This window comes from Crinia signifera, chromosome 4 (assembly GCF_055691185.1).
Source record: "Crinia signifera chromosome 4, ASM5569118v1, whole genome shotgun sequence".
Lineage (NCBI taxonomy): Eukaryota > Metazoa > Chordata > Amphibia > Anura > Myobatrachidae > Crinia > Crinia signifera.
Window position 1 is genome coordinate 185,447,315 of NC_139220.1, and position 25,363 is coordinate 185,472,677.

General features: G+C 44.1%; 1 protein-coding gene across 2 annotated transcripts in view; it reads right to left on the reverse strand.

Moving 5' to 3' along the window:
* Positions 1-16,351: 16,351 nt before the first annotated feature.
* The window catches only part of LOC146072476 (guanylyl cyclase-activating protein 1-like), a 58,570-nt gene continuing 49,558 nt past the window's right edge, over positions 16,352-25,363 (reverse strand). For both annotated transcript variants that reach the window (XM_083179704.1, XM_083179705.1), the window contains exon 4: positions 16,352-18,004. In XM_083179704.1, the coding sequence (XP_083035830.1) occupies positions 17,877-18,004 (128 nt within the window). In that variant the 3' untranslated portion in view covers positions 16,352-17,876. The remainder of the gene's footprint in view (positions 18,005-25,363) is intronic.

Sequence of the window (25,363 nt, forward strand, 5' to 3'; positions counted from 1 at the left end):
GGTCACATGTGAGGCATTGCCGTACTCGGGAGAAATTGGGGCACAGATTTTGGGGTGCTTTTTCTCCTTCATACCTTCTGAAAATGAAAAATTTTGAGCCAGAACTGCATTTTTGTGTAAAAAAATGTAATTTTTCATTTTCACTGCCCACTTGTATCAAAATTGGTGAAACCCCTGGGGGTTTGAAATGTACACTATACCCCTAGATGAATTCCCTGAGGGGTGTAGTTTGCAAAATGGGGTCACTTGTGGGGGGGTTCCACTGTATTGGTGCTTTGGGGGTCTTGCTAATGCGACATAGCACCCACCATCATTCCACCAGAATTTGTGCTGCAAAATCCAAATATCACTCCTTCCCTTCTGAGTCCTGCAACTTTTTGGTCACACATGAGGCATTGCCGTACTCGGTAGAAATTGGGGCACAGATTTTAGGGTGCTTTTTCTCCTTCATACCTTCTGAAAATGAAACATTTTGAGCCAGAACTGCATTTTTGTGTAAAAAAATGTAATTTTTCATTTTCACTGCCCACTTGTATCAAAATTGGTGAAACCCCTGGGGGTTTGAAATGTACACTATACCCCTAGATGAATTCCCTGAGGGGTGTAGTTTGCAAAATGGGGTCACTTGTGGGGGGGTTCCACTGTATTGGTGCTTTGGGGGTCTTGCTAATGCGACATAGCACCCACCATCATTCCTCCAGAATTTGTGCTGCAAAATCCAAATATCACTCCTTCCCTTCTGAGTCCTGCAACTTTTTGGTCACACATGAGGCATTGCCGTACTCGGGAGAAATTGGGGCACAGATTTTGGGGTGCTTTTTCTCCTTCATACCTTCTGAAAATGAAAAATTTTGAGCCAGAACTGCATTTTTGTGTAAAAAAATGTAATTTTTCATTTTCACTGCCCACTTGTATCAAAATTGGTGAAACCCCTGGGGGTTTGAAATGTACACTATACCCCTAGATGAATTCCCTGAGGGGTGTACTTTGCAAAATGGGGTGACTTGTGGGGGGGTTCCACTGTATTGGTGCAACATAGCACCCACCATTCATTCCACCAGAATCTGAGCCGCAAAATCCAAAAATCACTCCTTCCGTTCTGAGTCCTGCCATGCACCCAACTGGTATTTTTTGGTCACATGTGAGGCATTGCCGTACTCGGGAGAAATTGGGGCACATATTTTGGGGTGCTTTTTCTCCTTCATACCTTCTGAAAATGAAAAATTTTGAGCCAGAACTGCATTTTTGTGTAAAAAAATGTAATTTTTCATTTTCACTGCCCACTTGTATCAAAATTGGTGAAACCCCTGGGGGTTTGAAATGTACACTATACATGAATTCCCTGAGGGGTGTAGTTTGCAAAATGGGGTCACTTGTGGGGGGGTTCCACTGTATTGGTGCTTTGGGGGTCTTGCTAATGCGACATAGCACCCACCAAAATTCCACCAGAATCTGAGCTGCAAAATCCAAAAATCACTCCTTCCCTTCTGAGTCCTGCCATGCACCCAACTGGTATTTTTTGGTCACATGTGAGGCATTGCCGTACTCGGGAGAAATTGGGGCACAGATTTTTTGGTGCTTTTTCTCCTTCATACCTTCTGAAAATGAAAAATTTTGAGCCAGAACTGCATTTTTGTGTAAAAAATGTAATTTTTCATTTTCACTGCCCACTTGTATCAAAATTGGTGAAACCCCTGGGGGTTTGAAATGTACACTATACCCCTAGATGAATTCCCTGAGGGGTGTAGTTTGCAAAATGGGGTCACTTGTGGGGGGGTTCCACTGTATTGGTGCTTGGGGGGTCTTGCTAATGCGACATAGCACCCACCAAAATTCCACCAGAATCTGAGCTGCAAAATCCAAAAATCACTCCTTCCCTTCTGAGTCCTGCCATGCACCCAACTGGTATTTTTTGGTCACATGTGAGGCATTGCCGTACTCGGGAGAAATTGGGGCACAGATTTTGGGGTGCTTTTTCTCCTTCATACCTTCTGAAAATGAAAAATTTTGAGCCAGAACTGCATTTTTGTGTAAAAAATGTAATTTTTCATTTTCACTGCCCACTTGTATCAAAATTGGTGAAACCCCTGGGGGTTTGAAATGTACACTATACCCCTAGATGAATTCCCTGAGGGGTGTAGTTTGCAAAATGGGGTCACTTGTGGGGGGGTTCCACTGTATTGGTGCTTGGGGGGTCTTGCTAATGCGACATAGCACCCACCAAAATTCCACCAGAATCTGAGCTGCAAAATCCAAAAATCACTCCTTCCGTTCTGAGTCCTGCCATGCACCCAACTGGTATTTTTTGGTCACATGTGAGGCATTGCCGTACTCGGGAGAAATTGGGGCACATATTTTGGGGTGCTTTTTCTCCTTCATACGTCCTGAAAATGAAAAATTTTGAGCCAGAACTGCATTTTTGTGTAAAAAAATGTAATTTTTCATTTTCACTGCCCACTTGTATCAAAATTGGTGAAACCCCTGGGGGTTTGAAATGTACACTATACCCCTAGATGAATTCCCTGAGGGGTGTACTTTGCAAAATGGGGTGACTTGTGGGGGGGTTCCACTGTATTGGTGCAACATAGCACCCACCATTCATTCCACCAGAATCTGAGCCGCAAAATCCAAAAATCACTCCTTCCGTTCTGAGTCCTGCCATGCACCCAACTGGTATTTTTTGGTCACATGTGAGGCATTGCCGTACTCGGGAGAAATTGGGGCACAGATTTTGGGGTGCTTTTTCTCCTTCATACCTTCTGAAAATGAAAAATTTTGAGCCAGAACTGCATTTTTGTGTAAAAAAATGTAATTTTTCATTTTCACTGCCCACTTGTATCAAAATTGGTGAAACCCCTGGGGGTTTGAAATGTACACTATACCCCTAGATGAATTCCCTGAGGGGTGTAGTTTGCAAAATGGGGTCACTTGTGGGGGGGTTCCACTGTATTGGTGCTTTGGGGGTCTTGCTAATGCGACATAGCACCCACCAAAATTCCACCAGAATCTGAGCTGCAAAATCCAAAAATCACTCCTTCCCTTCTGAGTCCTGCCATGCACCCAACTGGTATTTTTTGGTCACATGTGAGGCATTGCCGTACTCAGGATAAATTGGGGCACAGATTTTGGGGTGCTTTTTCTCCTTCATACCTTCTGAAAATGAAAAATTTTGAGCCAGAACTGCATTTTTGTGTAAAAAATGTAATTTTTCATTTTCACTGCCCACTTGTATCAAAATTGGTGAAACCCCTGGGGGTTTGAAATGTACACTATACCCCTAGATGAATTCCCTGAGGGGTGTAGTTTGCAAAATGGGGTCACTTGTGGGGGGGTTCCACTGTATTGGTGCTTGGGGGGTCTTGCTAATGCGACATAGCACCCACCAAAATTCCACCAGAATCTGAGCCGCAAAATCCAAAAATCACTCCTTCCGTTCTGAGTCCTGCCATGCACCCAACTGGTATTTTTTGGTCACATGTGAGGCATTGCCGTACTCGGGAGAAATTGGGGCACATATTTTGGGGTGCTTTTTCTCCTTCATACCTTCTGAAAATGAAAAATTTTGAGCCAGAACTGCATTTTTGTGTAAAAAAATGTAATTTTTCATTTTCACTGCCCACTTGTATCAAAATTGGTGAAACCCCTGGGGGTTTGAAATGTACACTATACCCCTAGATGAATTCCCTGAGGGGTGTACTTTGCAAAATGGGGTGACTTGTGGGGGGGTTCCACTGTATTGGTGCAACATAGCACCCACCATTCATTCCACCAGAATCTGTGCTGCAAAATCCAAAAATCACTCCTTCCCTTCTGAGTCCTGCCATGCACCCAACTGGTATTTTTTGGTCACATGTGAGGCATTGCCGTACTCGGGAGAAATTGGGGCACAGATTTTGGGGTGCTTTGTCTCCTTCATACCTTCTGAAAATGACAAATTTGGAGCCAGAACTGCATTTTTGTGTAAAAAAATGTAATTTTTCATTTTCACTGCCCACTTGTATCAAAATTGGTGAAACCCCTGGGGGTTTGAAATGTACACTATACCCCTAGATGAATTCCCTGAGGGGTGTAGTTTGCAAAATGGGGTCACTTGTGGGGGGGTTCCACTGTATTGGTGCTTTGGGGGTCTTGCTAATGCGACATAGCACCCACCAAAATTCCACCAGAATCTGAGCTGCAAAATCCCAAAATCACTCCTTCCCTTCTGAGTCCTGCCATGCACCCAAATGGTATTTTTTGGTCACATGTGAGGCATTGCCGTACTCGGGAGAAATTGGGGCACAGATTTTGGGGTGCTTTGTCTCCTTCATACCTTCTGAAAATGACAAATTTGGAGCCAGAACTGCATTTTTGTGTAAAAAAATTAATTTTTCATTTTCACTGCCCAGTTGTACCACAATTGGTGAAACCCCTGGGGGTTTGAAATGTACACTATACCCCTAGATGAATTCCCTGAGGGGTGTAGTTTGCAAAATGGGGTCACTTGTGGGGGGGTTCCTAACTTTTAGCATCTTATGGTGCCTAGAAACCTACATGGTGCCTAAAAAATAATCTCATAAAAAGGAGGCTCCAAAATCAAGTAGGTGCTCCTTCTATTATGAAGCCTGTGGTTTGGTCACCGTGCACACTAGGGCCACATATAGGATATTTATGAAAACAAAAGAATTGGGGGAATCAATTTTCAGTCACATTTCTCTAGTAAAATGTACTGTGTTCCTTAGAAAAATGTATTAAAATTGCAAATCTGCAAAAAAAAGAAATTTTGAAATTTCACCTACACTTTGTTTTAATTCCTGTGAAACACCTAAAGGGTTAACAAACTTCCAAAATGCTGTTTTGAATACTGTGAGGGGTGCAGTTTTTGAAATGGCATCATTTATGGGGGTGTCTCACATACAAGTCCCTCAAAGTCACATCAGAACTGAACTGGTCCCTAAAAAAATCAGTGTTTGAAATTTTCTTGAAAATTTGAGAATTTGCTATTCATATTGTAAGCCTCATAGTGTCCCAAAAAATTAAAAGGAAGTTGAAATAATGATGTCAACATAAAGTAGACATATGGTCTTTGTTAGTTATTAACTATTTTGAGTGGTATGATTATTTGTCTCACAAGCAGAAAATGTGACATTTTGCATATTGCTAAATTTTCCATTTTTTCACGATATTTTGGTATTTTTCACAAAAAAACACAGACTGTATCGACCCAAATTTACCACTAATTTGAAGTACAATGTGTCACGAGAAAACAATCTCAAAATCACTGGGATAAGTAAAAGCAAAAAAAAGTTATCCCCACTTAAGTGAGACATGTCAGATTTGAAAAAAAGGGCTCTGTCAGGAACGCAAAAACTGGCTCTGTCAGGAAGGGGTTAAGGCTGCAGTGGGAAAGTGCCAGAGTTGATTTACCGGTTAAAGATAACCGGTATTTCAAAACGTTTAAAAAGCAGAGTCCTACACTTTTCAGAGCTGATTTTTATGCAGTGAGAATGGCTCTAAAACGGTATTTAGCAAAAACAACAGATTACAGACCTGTGATAGGCTGTCCCCTGCATTCTGCCTTGAAACGTGTTGAGGGGATTAAAACGGGTTGATTTATGTGAATGGTATTTAAATGGTATTTAAAACAGTAATCTACTTCAAAGTCAAGGCTCATAATACCTTTTTAAAATACCGCTTTTTAAAACGTTTAGGCAGTGTGAAAGTGGTATCATTTTTTTCTTTCTCATCACCACATACTTTACAGTATGTGATAATAAATGTGATTGTATCTTTGTCTGATTTCTTTTTAACCCCAAAGAAGTAACAGCTGCATAAGATGGGTTAGGAGAAATCAGAGTTTTTTAGACTCTTTAGGGAGATAGCTTCTATTTCAGGGAGTCAGGCAACTATGGTAGATAGTCAGTGATATAACTTCATTAAAGTTGCCCGGAGGCCAGATGGGCACAAAGTACTGTATTTATCTGGACTCCGTGCAACTGGGATAAAGTTACATCATGAATCATTACTTCATAGGGTCAAATATCACTGTGTACACCATTACCATAGGATATAAATAACCTCTATGATGGGCTAGGAGAATAATCCTGCTCTTTATCCCTCACAGATTAGTTATCTATGATTCATTTGTAGCTTTGGTTACTGTTTTAGCTATAACTACTGTATACCCACCACTGCATCCCTGATCCCTCTATACACTACACTACATGCCTGGCCCCCCTCTATACCCTGTGATACATCACTGACCCTATCTTATCCCAGTGGGGCAGTTGAATTTAGCCTGGTGAAGTGATAAAGTGGAAGTTGATAACACACCAGCCAGTAAGCTCCTAAAAATAATTTTGCAAACTCAACCTGTAACATTACAGTTAGGAGCTGATTGGCTGATATGTTCTCACCGGCCACTTTATCACTTCACCAGGCTTAATAGATCTGCCCTGTATTACTTGTCATTAGGTTTTTCATACATATATATCAGCTATCACAGCACAGCATTTGTGAAAATGACGGTACAACCTCTAGACCAGCAATGTTCTGTCTACATAGTGTCAGACCAAAAATGGGGACATTTACTGTGCAAGAAATGAATGGGGCAGGGGAAGAAAAAGGAGGGAAATAGCTGGTGGGGTGGTAGAGGATTCAATAATTATTTATTAAGGTAAGGTCATGTTGTGTAACTACAGTACAGCAGTTGTGTCTATACCGCTGGATAGGTATAAACAGATGCTGTGCAGATCTTGAGGTGCAGGTATATCTGGGTGTAACATAAGTTTATCAGTAAACACTAGATAACCAAAATCATTATTACGTTCAAGTAATTAAGGTACACATGTGTATAAACCCCTGATTTAAGCAAATATCTTCATTTATTATTGCCAAATAAATATATAAAGTACTTTACAGAGACACATTATTATAGAGACAAAATACTAGTGTTAAATAATATAACTAGTGGTAGTATGCCAGTGTCAGAATGCAGATAATAAAGTAGATCAGAGGTTCTCAAATTGTGGGTCCTTCTCAGCATGGGGTCGCGACTCCATGTTGCTGACCATCAGGCTGATTACTTTTCTAATCTCAGTCAGTGATTCAAGGAGTCTGATAAATCTGTTTAATTGTCTGTTATTTTATACTCCTCACATCATTTAGTGCCTCCACCATGCTGCCATGTATGTGCTGTCTGCTGACCACATATGTGATGTGATAACCTTCTGCAGTAACTTGCTGGGGTCCTGTAATTATTTTTATTGTCTGATGGGGTCCCAGAGCAAAATAGTTTGAGGATTCCTGAAGTAGATTATTATAATAATAATAACAATAATAATTATAATAATAATAATATTTATATAGCGCTTTTCTCCCAATAGGACTCACAGTGCTTCACCATTGTCTTTACAGCTCCAAATACAAAACAAGCTTAACAGTAGACGTCAGTGAAATGCTTGAGTAAATAGGAACGTTTAGTCTATTTTTAAAGGATTCTACAGTGGGGGCTTCTCGCACTGTGCGAGGAAGAGAGTTCCACAGAGTTGGAGCAGCAAAGTTAAAGCTCGACCCCCAGATGAATTCAGGGAGATTCTGGGTACTGTTAGTAGTCCTTCTTCAGTGGATCGTAGTAATCAAGTAGGACAGTAAGGGATCAGCAGCTGCTGCAGGTACCTTGGGCCTTGGTCATGTAGGCCCTTAAAAGTGAGTAAGCCAACCTTGAAAACGATTCGCCATTTTACAGGTAGCCAGTGAAGGGCGTAGAGATTGGGAATTATGTGGCAGGAGCGGGGCTGGTTAGTTAATAGTCTGGCAGCTACATTTTGTACCAGCTGCAAGCGGTGCAATTATTGTGCTTGAAGACCCAGGTAGAGAGCATTGCAGTAGTCTAGTCGTGATAATATAAATGCATGTATGACTTTAGGCAGGTCTTCTGAGGGAAATAAATGCTTGATTCTGGCTATGTTTCTCAGATGAAAGAATGAGGATTTGATTGTGGCTGACACCTGATGTTTAAGTGTCAGGCCATTATCCTGGACAACACCAAGATTCCGCACATGATCAGAGTTTTTTAGTGCTGTACCCCCCAGCTTAAGACCTGTCAGTTGGCTATGCTGTCGTCCTGTCCTGTGATTTATCATCAGGACTTCTGTTTTATCTGGGTTCAGTCAACTGGCACTCATACACTCCTGGAGCTCAGCTAGGCAGCCATTTCAGGTTGTTATTGTGTTATCGGTGCCTGGAGCAAAGGACAGGTACAGCTGGGTATCATCTGCATAGCAGTGGTAGACCAGGCCACGACGTCTGATTATGTCACCAAGTGGAAGCATGTATACTGCAAAAAGCATGGGAGATAGTATAGAGCCCTGTGGGACACCACAAGACAACAGCACTGGTGGTGAAGAGTATATTCCCGATGAAACTCTCTGTGACCTGCCAGCGAGAAATGATTTGAACCAGGTAAGGACTGTGCCACCCAAGCCACAGAAATTCTTCAGGCGCTCAATTAAAATCCCATGGTCAACGGGGTCAAATGCTGCAGAGAGGTCCAGAAGGATTAGGATTGAACAGTCTCCTCTATTCCTTGCATTTAGAAGATAATTGAGCACACATACCAGAGCTGTTTCTGTGCTATGTCTTCTCCTGAATCCTGACTGGAATGGATCATAAATGTCATGGGTTGACAGGTGGGATTCTAGTTGAGTTGCAACCACTTTCTCAATAACCTTTCCTAGAAAAGGAAGATTTGATACTGGCCTGTAGTTGGTCATGCAGTCAGGGTCTAAATTAGATTTTTTAAGAAGTGGTCTGACTATTGCTTCCTTTAGTGGTTTGGGAAAAACGCCTGTCTGCACAGAGCATTGAACTATTTTTGCAAATGCATGGCCGATTATTTCCATACACCCTAAAAGAAGCTTGGATGGGGCAGGGTCCAGATCACAGGAGAAGGGACGCAACAGTCTGGAAATTTCAGCAATGTATCCACTTGGTCAAAGATGTCCCATGAAGGCAGGTGTCTTAAACTGGCAGGCCTGGTCTGTTGGAACTCCTTTGGTGTCACTGTGGGGATTCCAGCCCGGATGATAGATACTTTATCTGCAAAGAATTTAGCAAACTCATTACATCTTGACTGCAAGAGGGTTACATCAGGCTGCAGGCATGCTGGTTTGCAAAGCATCTCCACTGTACGTAAAAGCTGAGTGGGCCTATTTTTTGCTGTCATGATCTCATTTGAAAGGAACTCTGTTTTCTTGCGGGTGATTGTTGATTGGCAGCGGCGTAACTATAGCACTGCAGCCCCCGCCACCGCGGGGGGGGGCGCTGTGCATGTGGGGGCGCCGGGGGCTGCGGTGCTATAGTTACACCCCCCCCAATCCCCCGCAGACTTACCTATCTCGCTGGTCCCAGCGGCTCCGTTCTTCTGCTGAGGACCACCACAAAATGGCCGCCCCCATATAGCACACAGTTCTCTGAAACTGTCTGCTGTATGGGGGCGGCCATTTTGTGGTGGTCCTCAGCAGAAGAAGAACGGAGTCGCCGGGACCAGCGCGATAGGTAAGGCTGCAGGGGATTGGGGGGGGGGGGGGGGGGTTTGCATGGGCGGCGGGGGATTGGGGGTGCTTGGCGGGGCGGCGGCGGGGGGGCGCCCAAAACTTAGTTACGCCACTGTTGATTGGTATATTCCAATGTGTTTGATTAGATTTAATTTATCCTCTGCCAGGTTTGTCTTCCTCCATCGTCTTTCAAGTATATGACCCCTTTTCTTGAGATCACGAATACTGTTGTCAAACCAGGGAGCTTGATGGTGTGGTTTGCAGGGTCGAATATGCACTGGGGCTATAGTATCCAGTGCCTCTGTCACAGCCCTGTTATAAAAATGGACTAGGGAACATGGATCTTTACAGGTCCCCATCACTGCTGAGAGGTTCAAGTTAGCTGCCATGGCCTGAGGAGTCATAGCCCTCCTTGGGTGATATTTGGTCAATTCCATGGGCAAAGATCTATTTTAAGGGGTTGCGACTGAGAATCATATTGAGTGGTGGTCTGACCATGTGACTGGGTTTATGTTTAGGTCAGATACCTCTAGTCCAATCTGGAAGACCAGATCAACAGTGTGACCACTTTTATGTGTAGCAGAGGGGATGACTTGTGTGAGCCCAAGAGCATTCATTGTGCACATGAGATCTTGGCCAAGGCATGAGAGCTCATCATCGACCCATGCATTGAAATCCCAGAGGATGAGCCATCTTTGGTGCTCCAGAAGTAGCCCAGCAACAATATCTGCAAACTCTTGTAGAAATGTCTTTCCATCTCCAGGGGGGCGGTAGATGAGAAGTACTCTTAAACCTAATTGTGAAGAACTCCGGGCAGTAATGCACTCAAATGAGTGAGTCATTTCCATTGGGGAGACCCTAATTTTTAGTGCTTTTTTTAAAGCAGATGGCCACCCCGCCTCCCCTGCGGTCTCGTCTGGGCAGTGGCGGAACTCCCGGAGGCAATGGAGTCATCTGCCGCCGGGCGCCAGCCTTAAAGGGGGCACTGGCTCCATTGCCTCCAAATGTTCCGCTCATTAGCCCCGACACTAGTCCTGAGTGTAGTGCTGCTCAGCGGTACCTTCATCCTATGCAACCAGGACAGCTTTGCTCCAGCAATCTCACCTTAGATCAGTTTCACTGCAGCGTCTTGACGCGCGCGCGCACCCTCCTCCTCCCTGTCACCCGATGGGCTGCCGCTGTACTCACTCATTGCTTTCAGTGAGAGCCAGCAAACAGTGACGATTGAGGAGGAGTCGGGCCGGGGCGGGACACTTCACAGCCAGTGCGCGCGGGTGCCGAGTGAGACTAGCAGCCGCAGCAGTGTGATGAGGTGCCGGGAGCCGGGTAGGAGACACTGCAGCGTGTGGGGCCAGTAGAGACAGCAAAAAAAAAATGTGTCCCTCATGCTGGGGTCCCCTGGCAGAGGAGGAGGAGACCATCTTTGGCAGACTGTTCTGCAGTCTGTCCCACAGCTCACCTCCTCCCTGCCTGAACCTTAACCAGGGGTGCCACGTCGGAATACGGGGCAAGGGGGCAGCTTGCCCACCCCAAATATGAGATACACTAACCCCCCCCCACTGCGACCGCATTACACATCCTACCTACTCACAGTCTGTCACGCCATAACTCCCACCACTCACAAGTTGTCACCCCACACCTACTACCCACCAGTTACAGTCCGTCACCCCACATCCATTGTGCCCACACCTCCTGTCACCCCACACCTCCTGTTACCCCCCACATTCCTGTTCAGACTGTCACCCACTACCACGTGATACCCATTATACATATGCCACACAGTGATGCCCAATATGCATATGTGGCTGTCCCTGTGTCCCCGTTGTCTCTCTCTATGTCCTCACTGTCACTCTACCTGTGTTCCCACTCCCTGTCCATTTGTCCTTGAATTTAGTCTCATACCATGTGGCACAATGTGTAAGGGGCACTAGTACTAGATAGTATAAGCCGGGGTCCTATGTTGTATTTGTTGTATGCAATCTTTTTTTAATACATTATTTATTCATCATTCTCCGAGTGCCGCCATCTGTTTTTTTCAGTGCTACAAATATCTAAACCGAGGGCACCGGAATATATATATATATATATATATATATATATATATATATATATATAAAATCGGACATGGGGGGGGGGGGGGGCACCAGCATCTACCTTGCCTCCGGGCGACTGGGATGAACTTACGCCACTGCGTCTGGGGTTGTGAATGACAGAGTAGTTTGTTGGAACTGCAGCTTCCAGGATATGTGCTGCATTTTCATCCAGCCAAGTCTCAGTAATACAGGCAATATCTGACAATTCGATCAGCAATTGTACCAGTCTTGTTTTTTATAGATCTGGCATTACAAAGGACGGACCTGATGGGACATACCAGAGGGCCTGCAATTTTCTTTAAGTTGTGTGTGTTGGCACCTTGGATGTCATTGACAGAGTGATGAATCATAGCTGCCTACCCTCCTGCATTCTGCAGGAGACTCCCTGACATAGCAGCAATCTCCCTCTCTCCCTCATTAGTCTAGCAATATCCCTAATTTCACCTAGCCCACATTACACTGTTACATCATAATTACCTTCCCCTCTGCATTCTGCAGGAGACTCCCTGACATAACAGCAATCTCCCTCTCTCCCTCATTAGTCTAGCAATCTCCCTCATGTCACCTAGCCCACACTACCCTGTTACATTTTTGTGGAAAAAAAAGAAATAAGAGATAGATACATTTACAGTGAATCATCAGCACCATTTCCCAGCACTTTACCAAGTATAGTAGCTCTTACTAACTGCTTTGGGGCTCATCTACATTTGGATAGAAGTCATTTTAAAAGATTCCTCTCAGATGTAGCAGTACACACCCACGCTTCTAGGTGCCACGTTCACAATCTGTTTTCACAATCTCTCCATATATGTATGTGCATGGAGGGGAAGGAGTCTGCTGCATGAGCAGGGAGGAAGACGGTACAGTGGAGAGGATGGAGCGACTGAGGACACCAGCTGACTGACAGAGGAAAGAGGCAGGTCGCATAGTGGAAGTAGGGAGAGGCTGAAGGCCTCAGCTGACCGGGAGGAAAGCTACATGGGGGCCGCAGCCCACAGATGAAAGCCAGGGGCAGTGACCAGCTGGAGCTGGCAACCGGAGCTGACAAACAGGTACCAAGGCACTCCTAAGCCCAGACAGCCGACCGCACTATCCACTGTCCCAGCTGGACATACCTCCACCCTTAAACACTGTGCCCCCGCAGCCCGTAGCACTAACCCATGGGTCTTCAAACTGCAGCCCTCCAGATGTTGTGAAACTACATGTTCCAACATGCATTGCCACATTTTTTCCTATAAAAGCAAGCCAAAATGGTCAGGGCATGCTGGGACATGTAGTTTCACAACATCTGGAGGGCCACAGTTTGAAGACCCATGCACTAACCCCTGCCCAGCCTGTGCTGTGCCAACACTCGCAGACGAGTTTCAGCCACAGTCTGCGCCAGTTATACTGAAAGTGAGCAGATCCAGTGGGAGAGAGACACCCTATAGTTAGGTGGGGACCTAAAGGAAGGACCGCATAAAAAATAGGGGCCCTCTAAAAACTGCTGTTATCTGACATTGTTCCTGTTACAGCGCCCTCTATTGATGAGTCTGCCAAATTGCTCACAAAACTATCGCTTTCTATTAGGTAGGAACAGTCGTTGCTCCCATTCAAGCGCCCTCTATTGGCGGGAACTGCTATTTCTCATCTTCAAGCACTCTCTATTGGGGAGAATTGTTATTGCTCGCATTTAAAAGCACCCTCTACTGGTGAGACTGATACTTTGTTGAGTTGACACAGCACCCTCTATTGGTGACTCTGATATTGTTCAAATTACAAGCGCCCTCTATTTGCCTTCACCAGTATTCAACTAGAAGAGCCTGCATAACAGAACCTGCGTAATTGGATTACAAATAACTGCACAGTTCCAATTAATTCTTCACTCCCAATGAAAGACATTATCTTTTGGGACAGATTAACTCCAGAGCGAGTTGACTATGCTCACTAAATACATGGGTAGTATGGACACCATTTTCAATGGAAGTACTGTTTAATGACATAACTGATGATTGCAGGTCTTGAGACTACCTTTTGTAGAGGTTAATGCTAACGAGTATGGTTTGTGTCAAGCATTAACCGTGATTGACTTACAGCAGTGACTAGTCAGTTCCAGAATAATAAAGTAACATCCTTGTTTAGTATGTAGTTTTATTCATCTGTTGGGTCCTCTTGGGGTGTTCTATCTCCTGCCGCGAAGCACCTCTCATGGGAACTAGGGGGCCTGCTCATTACATATGCACATATGTAATGAGCGGGCCCGCTAGTTCCCATTCGCGACAGGGACCCCGCTGATGAAATCACAATCTCCTAATGGACCTGCTTCCTCCGCTTCCTCCTCCTGAGCACGGACCATGCTGTCCGGATCCCCAGTGCCCCCGCTGTCTGTGCACCAGCTGCAGACTCCTCCTGCATCAAGCTCCTTCATGATGCTTTTATGCATCAGTCGGGGACCTGCTGACTAGGAGCCCTGGCATGCCCGCTGCCCACTCTGCCTACCGCGCTGCCTGGATCACTGCCAGGTATCAGGGGAGGGGGGAGCGGGGATACCAGGTAAAAGGGGAGGGGTGGGGGATGGAGGTACCAGTTGCAAGGAACCAAGGGAAGGGGGGGGGGGTACCATCTGCAAGGTACCCGGGGAGGGGGGGGGTACCAGCTGCAAGGTACCATGGGAGGGGGCGGACGGGGGTACCAGTTGCTGGGATCTTAAATACGTTTAATACCCTTTCCCACTGCCAAAAAAACGGGTCTTAAATGGGTAGTACACTGCTTTTTACCCGTTTAACAAATACCGGTATTTTGTAAATGGGTAAAGCACCCTGGAGCTTTCCTACTGCAGCTCTTTAAAAAGGCTAACAAAACGTCAATTTACCGTTTAAGAGCTGCAGTGGGAAAGGGGTATCAGTAAGGGCTTGAATGCAGATGACCGGTCTGATACTGTATATAATCAGGGCAACTAATTCTTCCATCTGTATCAGTGTAAAAGAGAACACATATAGATAGTTGCTTATATTTGGATAATATATTGTTTCTTATTATATTTAATTATGTGTCAGCTGTGTTTGTAGTAGGACAACCTGATTTTTCTTTGCAATAGATTGTTGCATGACTATACATGTTGGAGTTGGAGTACTCTACTCTGCATACTACAACTTCACGTTCCCATACCTCCCAACTGTCCCGCTAAAGCGCGGGAACGTTCCGGTTTTTGGGGACGTTCCCGCATCCCTCCCGCGGCCGGTGGTGTCCCGCTGTGCAGGGGGGGCAGTTGGGAGTCCCCCCCAATCTGCCAGAATAGATGCTGTGTGCATGCGCACAGCGTCTATTCAGTGGCCGAAAACGGGGACGCAGCCTAATTTGCATAAGCCCCCCATTTGCGGGTCCCTATTCTTCAATTAAAAAAGTTGGTATGTATGCGTTCCGCACCTTGTACTGAGCATGAACTGTGCCATCTTCTCGCTGTGTTAGAGCACCACAGCAGGAGACAGACATTTTCCATTTAGTACCAATGAGACTTGCGATCTTCTAAGATATACAACATAACAAAGAATCTGGTTCTGCTTGTACAGCTGTGTGCTACATACAGTCACCAGTTAGTAAGCGGTAAGCCTCCACTCTGCTCAAGCTCTGCTCCATGATGTTTTTGAAATAATGAGGATATGTAGATGTCATAAGTAAGTAAAGCATTATCGATCTAGTTCATATTTGTACACACATGCAATCGCAGATGCGATTTTCAAGGCTATGGAGCTGTGTTTTTTTCCTTCCAACTATTCACCATACTTACCCGGAGAGGCAACACGTCAGGGAGGCGGGGACAAGGCTGCCATCACTTGGCCGTCGCTCCCATGCTGGAAAACGTCGTGATTTGTGGGTCGCGGGGAGGGGCTTAAATGACGCAAAATGCAGCTATTGCATTGTTTTAGCCCCGCCCCGCAGACCCACACTTTGTGGTAATTAAACCAAAACAAGGGGGAGCGGGGGCCCTGGCCAGCAAGCAAAGACTTGCCCACCTTTCCGGGGGATCAGGAGGCGGACCACACATTATCAAGAGGCTCCCAGCCATTCTGGGAGGCTAGGCAAGCCTGCTATTCCCTATTAACGCATTAAAGAGGTCACTTCCTGTAAATCACTTCTCTACAAGTGAGATTGGAGGGACACCCTAGTGGATGTGCACTGCTATTGCAGCACATTCTCAATCTGCTGATAATCGCTCCATTGTGTGAACATCAGCCATTGCATGGAAACATACCTTATGTCAAATGTACAGCACATGGAGACCTTTTAAAGGATTTGGATATTTACAGTTTATTTCATATTTATAGAATGCGGCATCTTATTTACAGCTTACAAAAGGCACAAACATGCAAATGACAAAAATGATGAACTTGCTGTTACACATGGTAATATATTGCGCACTCCTTGTACAGCCATGCACTGCCTTGCAATAAACAATATCACAATTACAGTCTAAATGGTAGACAGTGTGTAGGTAGACAGTCAATCGGTCGACACCAAATGGTTGACAAGCACAAGGTCGATATAGACAAAATGTCAACATAGAAATGGTCCACACATGAAAGGACGACACTGTATGAGTGTTTCATGTTTTTTGGTGTCAATTTCTACATTTCATCGCAGGGACCCCAAATAAGTGTACTGAGGACCCTCGCATGGCTCGCTGCACTCGACACATGTTACTATTCCCAATTGGAGTCCACATGGATAGTAAAGTATGAAAAAAGTCCCCCCCCCCCCCCCCAATTCAAAAAACTCACGTCAACCTTTTCATGTGACGACCATTGCCACATCGATCTTTGCTTGTGACAGCCTTTTGTCTATGTTTACCTTGGGCATGTTAACCTAACGTCTCTTGACCTATAGACCAGATACCCCAAATCACACCGCAGAGCACTACAAAATAGACTATACATCATTCAGAGCACTAGATTGTAATACAACGTACATAGAGGATCATAGATGTGTTCATTGCTACTTAGGTTGTTTTCTGGAAAAAAAAAAAACAGATTTCCCCTGAACTTGTAAGTATTTACATTTTAATAATACATCTTCATATGAACAAAATAATTACAATTGTGATAAGGAGCCAGACCCCCCCTCCATCCCCCTCTGTACTTCTGCCCATTTCTCTGTCGCACTTGGAAAGGGATTCAGTACTGAATCCCGGCGGTCGGGATCCCGGCGTTCAGAATCCCGACGCCGGAATCCCGCCAGCCGAAATCCCGACAAGGGGGGGATGTGAATCGCCCCCCCTTGTGGGCTCGCTGCGCTCGCCACGCAGCGGGCCCGGTGCCTCGCTACGCTCGGCACACTAATTTATTCTCCCTCCAGGGGTGTCGTGGACACCCACGGAGGGAGAAAGTGTCGGGATCCCGACCGCCGGGATTTTAACTGCATCCCTTGGAAAGATGATTACCCTGCTCTGATGTGACCAGAGTCCTGGAAAACTTAATTCTGTCCAAGAGCTGTGTAAGATGAATTCACTTGTCAAATCACCTGATGGCCCCCTCACAGGCTTCTTCATTAATGTGACACCCCTATGCATGCTTTCAAAACAGCACACAATACTGTATGTTATTTGCAGATCGAAAGTACACCCACATGTTTAATTTCATGGGATCTCCATTTTACCAAGTACGTAGCATATACTGAGAGCTATTTAATGACATTGCGGGGAAAAAAGCACAAAAAATGCGCTAATGGATAGGTAGCCAAATGTTCTAATTTTCTGTCTGCCAACAGTTTGCACTGAACAGATAAATGGCACTAGCTCTTTGGTTGCCATAGGGTTACTGCACATTTATAGCTGTAAAAATATTGGTTAATATTATGAACCGTTGTGCTGTCCCCCTCCCCCTTTGCTGTGTCACATAATATGGGATTATTTGCGAATGCCCAAGTTTGATTGACTGCACCGCCACTCTTGGACAAGCATTATAGTAAGAAGGAGGCTATATGTGTAATACCTTTTTGTATAAGCCATTACATTTAATTTCCTCCAAAAGATGCCTTTCACACACTGTGAATAAAATATATTTATAGTTCAATTATAGCATGTGTGTATAATATACTATTTTTTTATGTTGCATTGTAATCCTATAGGTAGACTTCCTGGTGGCTCTCACACTGTCTTGTACTCCTGCAAGGTGGGTATTATTATTTACCCACTACTGTATCTCCAATGTACACCAGGAGCCCTTCCTTGTTACCATATCCCCACCACAAGCCACTTGCTGACCCTTTCATATCACACACTGTGTCTACGATTGTTAATCATTGTCATTATGTGGGTAAGATCCAGACTTTTCATCATCAAATCCATAAATTCGTCATCTTTCCGAGCACCCTCCACAAACTCCTCCAGGGACAGCTCCCCTGTAAAAGACAGTAATTCATTTGTTAACAGATATTTATATAGCACACACACATACTCCGCAGCGCTACACAGAGAATATTTGAGCATTCACATCAGGCCCGCAGTTGAATACAACTTTTTCCATCAGCACAATGATGGTAGTTGAAAATAATTCTCACAGCTCGTAACATGGGGGTTTATTCTAGTTCATTCTTTCTGACAAAATCCTTCTTAGATGGACAAAACCATGTGCACTGCAGGGGGGCAGATGTAACATGTGCAGAGAGAATTAGATTTGGGTGAGTTATTTTGTTTCTGTGCAGGGAAAATACTGACTGCATGATTTTACACTTCAATATAGATCTCACTTTGAAGAAAAACCCCACCCAAATCTAATTCTCTCTGCACAAGTTACATCTGCCCCACCCGCAGTGCACATGGTTTTGTCCATCTAAGAAGGATTTTGTCAGAAAGAATGGACTAGAATAACCCCCATGGTTCTTCACACAATACAATTTGAGTGGACTAAAACAGGAAAATGCTCTCAATGTTATCATGTTTATTTCATTCTGAAACAAAAAGCTTATTCAGACCTGATTGTACATCTGCAAATTTAAATTATCTATAGACTGCGCATGCGTATGGACCATAGTGCGCATGTGCAAGGCCTTCTTGTAATAAAATCCTGCTCATTTTTTTGTGCTGGCTATAAACAAGTTGATTGACAGGAAGCCGGCATTTGGGGTTGGTAACTGGCCGTTTTCTGTGAGTGTCAGGGAAAATGCAGTTGTGCACAAGAGTTTGAGGGGAGGCGTGTAACGGTAACTCCGCTCCTATCCAACTGCTTCTATCACAGCCACTGAGTAAGTCCTGGGCTACGCGCAGCCTGCACACACTGCAAAAATCATTTGTTGGTAAAAGGACTTGCACAAAGATTTGCATTCAGTGCTATGCAGTTTGCAAGCTTGTTGGAGCTGGGTTGGATTCGAACTGGAGAGAAAAGCGAATGTGGTGTAGCAAATATTACACTAGTTAGTAACCACCAACAATTCTGCATAATACGAGAAGGTATTGAAATATAACCTCGTTATAGTGAGTCAGTAGCAATATACAATAACGTAATACAGTATGTCATCAATGGGACTTTCCCGGCTCTACCAAAAGTAGATTCTGGTCTACTGTATATCTACTATATCTCCATTGCGGAATTACACCTAGTAGATACTCTCATCCCTAGTGATCACTGCCGACTGGCACACACGGGAGAAGCAGATATCGAAACTGTAATACTATTCTTAATTCTTTTTTTTTTTACTTTTCTTGTGAGCCCTCATACAACTCACCTCGCCTACTGTACAATACATGTTTTGATTGCTCCTTTACACGTTATACATATCTGATCCATAGGAGGGACTCAACTCTGAATTCTCAGAGATCACTATACCTGTTGCCACCTGATTGGTCAGTATTTATTTTTGACCCTACGCAAGATACAGTATATATCACTGTTTTGTTTTAGATATTAGGCTAATAGATAAGAATCTTTGTTTGAAATGACAATAATAAATGTTATCTATTATGTCGTTTTTCTGGTACTTGTTTAGTTTCACGGCGTCCGATATTTTGGATGCGATATCGGCCGATATATCGATGTGATTTTTTACCTGTTCATAACCCCACTATCCTCTATGCATGGACTTGATATTATATAGTATGGCGAGTTCAGTAAGCCATGTCCCCTCGCGGGGCTCGCCATGCTTCGGGCTCGGTGGCTCGCTGCGCTCGCCACACTATAAAATCAACTCCATGCGTAGTGGATAGTGGGGTTATGAACAGGTCAAAAATCGCATCGGATCACATCGATATATCGGGCGCCGTGAAACTAAACAAGTACCGGTACTTATGTATTATCTGGGCTCCCATGTTAAATGAACCCCATTTTTTCATACCCCTACTATCCAACTACGCATGGAGATGATTTTATATAGTGTGGCGAGCGCAGCGAGCCACCGTGCCCGAAGCGTGGCGAGCGTAGCGAGCCCCGCGAGGGGACGCGGTCTCATAAGAAAAACGGGAGCCCAGATATTACATAAGTACCCAAGTACCTTTTATCTTTAACCCCTTCCCGCCGCAGCCTGTTTTTGCCTTCCTGACAGAGCCCTTTTTTTCAAATCTGACAGGTATCACTTAAGTGGGGATAACTTTTTTTTGCTTTTACTTATCCCAGTGATTTTGAGATTGTTTTCTCGTGACACATTGTACTTCAAGTTAGTGGTAAATTTGGGTCGATACAGTCTGTGTTTTTTTGTGAAAAATACCAAAATGTCGTAAAAAAATGGAAAATTTTGCAATTTTCAAAATGTTAAATTTTCTGCTTGTGAGACAAATAATCATACCACTCAAAATAGTTATTAACTAACATAGACCATATGTCTACTTTATGTTGCCATCATTATTTCAACCTCCTTTTAATTTTTTTGGACACTAGGAGGCTTAAAATATGAATAGCAAATTCTCAAATTTTCAAGAAAATTTCAAACACTGATTTTTTTAGGGACCAGTTCAGTTCTGATGTGACTTTGAGGGACTTGTATGTGAGACACCCCCACAAATGATGCCATTTCAAAAACTGCACCCCTCACAGTATTCAAAACAGCATTTTGGAAGTTTGTTAACCCTTTAGGTGTTTCACAGGAATTAAAACAAAGTGTAGGTGAAATTTCAAAATTTCATTTTTTTTGCAGATTTGCAATTTTAATACATTTTTCTAAGGAACACAGTAGATTTTACTAGAGAAATGTGACTAAAAATTGATTCCCCCAATTCTTTTGTTTTCATAAATATCCTATATGTGGCCCTAGTGTGCACGTTGACCAAACCACAGGCTTCATAATAGAAGGAGCACCTACTTGATTTTGGAGCCTCCTTTTTATGAGATTATTTTTTAGGCACCATGTAGGTTTCTAGGCACCATAAGATGCTAAAAGTTAGGAACCCCCCCACAAGTGACCCCATTTTGCAAACTACACCCCTCTGGGAATTCATCTAGGGGTATAATGTACATTTCAAACCCCCAGGGGTTTCACCAATTGTGGTACAACTGGGCAGTGAAAATGAAAAATTAAATTTTTTACACAAAAATGCAGTTCTGGCTCAAAATTTTTCATTTTCACAAGGAATGAAGGAGACAAAGCACCCCAAAATCTGTGCCCCAATTTCTCCCGAGGACGGCAATGCCTCACATGTGACCAAAAAATACCATTTGGGTGCATGGCAGGACTCAGAAGGGAAGGAGTGATTTTTGGATTTTGCAGCTCAGATTCTGGTGGAATTTTGGTGGGTGCTATGTCGCATTAGCAAGACCCCCAAAGCACCAATACAGTGGAAGCCCCCCACAAGTGACCCCATTTTGCAAACTACACCCCTCAGGGAATTCATCTAGGGGTATAGTGTACATTTCAAACCCCCAGGGGTTTCACCAATTTTGATACAACTGGGCTGTGCAAATGAAAAATTACATTTTTTTACACAAAAATGCAGTTCTGGCTCAAAATTTTTCATTTTCATAAGGTATGAAGGAGAAAAAGCACCCCAAAATCTGTGCCCCAATTTCTCCCGAGTATGGCAATGCCTCACATGTGACCAAAAAATACCAGTTGGGTGCATGGCAGGACTCAGAAGGGAAGGAGTGATTTTTGTATTTTGCAGCTCAGATTCTGGTGGAATTTTGGTGGGTGCTATGTCGCATTAGCAAGACCCCCGAAGCACCAATACAGTGGAAGCCCCCCACAAGTGACCCCATTTTGCAAACTACACCCCTCTGGGAATTCATCTAGGGGTATAATGTACATTTCAAACCCCCAGGGGTTTCACCAATTGTGGTACAACTGGGCAGTGAAAATGAAAAATTAAATTTTTTACACAAAAATGCAGTTCTGGCTCAAAATTTTTCATTTTCATAAGGTATGAAGGAGAAAAAGCACCCCAAAATTGTGCCCCAATTTCTCTCGAGTATGGCAATGCCTCACATGTGACCAAAAAATACCAGTTGGGTGCATGGCAGGACTCAGAAGGGAAGGAGTGATTTTTGTATTTTGCAGCTCAGATTCTGGTGGAATTTTGGTGGGTGCTATGTCGCATTAGCAAGACCCCCGAAGCACCAATACAGTGGAAGCCCCCCACAAGTGACCCCATTTTGCAAACTACACCCCTCTGGGAATTCATCTAGGGGTATAATGTACATTTCAAACCCCCAGGGGTTTCACCAATTGTGGTACAACTGGGCAGTGAAAATGAAAACTTAAATTTTTTACACAAAAATGCTGTTCTGGCTCAAAATTTTTCATTTTCATAAGGTATGAAGGAGAAAAAGCACCCCAAAATCTGTGCCCCAATTTCTCCCGAGTATGGCAATGCCTCACATGTGACCAAAAAATACCAGTTGGGTGCATGGCAGGACTCAGAAGGGAAGGAGTGATTTTTGTATTTTGCAGCTCAGATTCTGGTGGAATTTTGGTGGGTGCTATGTCGCATTAGCAAGACCCCCAAAGCACCAATACAGTGGAAGCCCCCCACAAGTGACCCCATTTTGCAAACTACACCCCTCAGGGAATTCATCTAGGGGTATAGTGTACATTTCAAACCCCCAGGGGTTTCACCAATTTTGATACAACTGGGCTGTGCAAATGAAAAATTACATTTTTTTACACAAAAATGCAGTTCTGGCTCAAAATTTTTAATTTTCATAAGGTATGAAGGAGAAAAAGCACCCCAAAATCTGTGCCCCAATTTCTCCCGAGTATGGCAATGCCTCACATGTGACCAAAAAATACCAGTTGGGTGCATGGCAGGACTCAGAAGGGAAGGAGTGATTTTTGTATTTTGCAGCTCAGATTCTGGTGGAATTTTGGTGGGTGCTATGTCGCATTAGCAAGACCCCCGAAGCACCAATACAGTGGAAGCCCCCCACAAGTGACCCCATTTTGCAAACTACACCCCTCTGGGAATTCATCTAGGGGTATAATGTACATTTCAAACCCCCAGGGGTTTCACCAATTGTGGTACAACTGGGCAGTGAAAATGAAAAATTAAATTTTTTACACAAAAATGCAGTTCTGGCTCAAATTTTTCATTTTCATAAGGTATGAAGGAGAAAAAGCACCCCAAAATCTGTGCCCCAATTTCTCCCGAGTATGTCAATGCCTCATATGTGACCAAAAAATACCAGTTGGGTGCATGGCAGGACTCAGAAGGGAAGGAGTGATTTTTGGATTTTGCGGCTCAGATTCTGGTGGAATGAATGGTGGGTGCTATGTGGCATTAGCAAGACCCCCGAAGCACGGTGAAATGATGAACCTAATAATCCATAGAGGTGTGGTATATTTTAAAACACTCCTTTATACATAGGCCGGGTTTGTCGGGGCAAGTGTCACACTGGAAAATAGTTTGCTTTCTTATTCCCTTTTTATAGCAAACTTTGCACCTTTTTTGTGTCCTGCCCTTTTTTCCAGTGGAGGGGATTTCATCAGGAAAATGCTGCCCTGGTACAATACGGGGGCCAGTACTAGAAGTACTGGGGCCCTCTGCCTGCTGGTTTCCAAATATTAGGCTCTTTATGACTTCCTCTTGAAAGTGCATAAATGTCCCCCTCTGGCTGGTAGAACGGAATAGCACGTAAGCGTTATACAGTGCCATCTGGATGATATACACGGCCAGCTTCTTGTACCAGATTTTTGTTTTCCGCAGGGCACTGTACGGCTTCAGTACCTGATCTGAAAGATCCACTCCGCCCATGTACTTATTGTAATCCAGGATACAATTAGGTTTTGAGGTGTGGGTACTGGTACCTCGTACAGGGACGGAGGTAGTACTGTCTCCGTGAATTGTTGTCAGTATAAGGACATCCCTCTTGTCCTTATATTTGACCAACAACATATTTTCGGTGGATTGTGCCCTGCTTTCACCCCTTCTCATTACTTGGGCAATGTGCGTTTTTGGGAGGCCTCTTTGGTTCTTGCGCACAGTACCGCAAGCTGCTGTACCTCTTGAACCAAGGGCCTTAAACAGGGGGATGCTAGTGTAAAAGTTATCCACATAGAGGTGATAACCTTTATCCAGGAAGGGGTGCACTAAATCCCAGACAATTGTTCCACTAACACCTACGAGGGAGGGGGGGCATTCTGGCGGTTCAATTCTTGAATCCTTCCCTTCATATACCTTAAACTTGTGAGTGTACCCTGAGGTGCTTTCACACAGCTTATACATTTTTATGCCATACCTTGCCCTCTTATTGGGAAGGTACTGGCGGAATTTAACCCTTCCTTTAAAATGTATAAGGGACTCGTCTATGCAAATGAATTTATCTGGGATGTACATCTTTTCAAATTTGGCACTGAAATGATCAATGACCGGCCTGACTTTGAATAGCCGGTCAAAGGTGGGATCATCTCTGGGTGGGCACTGTGCATTATCGTTGTAATGCAAAAATTTAAGGATTAACTCAAAACGAGTCCGGGTCATGGCCATACGGTAAAGTGGGGTGCTGTACAGAACATCTGTACTCCAATATTGCCTAATTTCTGGCTTTTTTACTATGCCCATATGAAACACCAGACCCCAAAACGTCATCATCTCTCCTGCATCTACAGGGGTCCACCTAGCAAATGATGACGTGGGGTTTTGAGCAATAAACTGCTGGGCATATAAATTAGTTTGGTCCACCATTAAATTTATAAAATCATCAGAGAAAAATAATTTGAAAAAGTCAATTTCTCTGAGACCTGTGGAATCAAATTGGATTCCTGGGATGGCCAAAAACTCAGGAACCTGGGGCTCAAAATTGTCTGGTGGTGGGGTCCATACGAGATCAATTATTGGGGGGGGGGGGTCTCAGCTGCTCTACGGGGGCGTCTTTGAGGGGGTCCCTCATCACTAGAGGAGGAAGAGGAGCTTAAGATGAATCCTTCAAATTCCCCGCTTGCCTCACTGGCTGTGTCAGAGTCAGAGGCAAGCATGGCATATGCCTCCTCCGCTGAATACATTTTTCTGGATGACTGGGATGACATTTGGGATGACATTTGGGATGCCATTTTTATTTTTGTGTTTCTGGTAGTGAAATGTTTCAACACGTGTATAGTGTAGGGGGGGTACAAACTTTATTTCAACCCGGGGGGGGTATGTAGTGTGTAGTGTGTATGTAGTGCAGAAAAAAAAAAAAAAAAAAAAAGGTCCTGCGCCAAAAATTGAGCACAGATGTTGGTCAGTAACGTCCGTCACTGAACAGCGCTCAAAGGCAACAGGAATTTGATAAAAAAAAAAAAAATAGATCAACCCTGTGCCGAAAAAGCTGATCAGTGATGTACGTCACTGATCAGCGCACA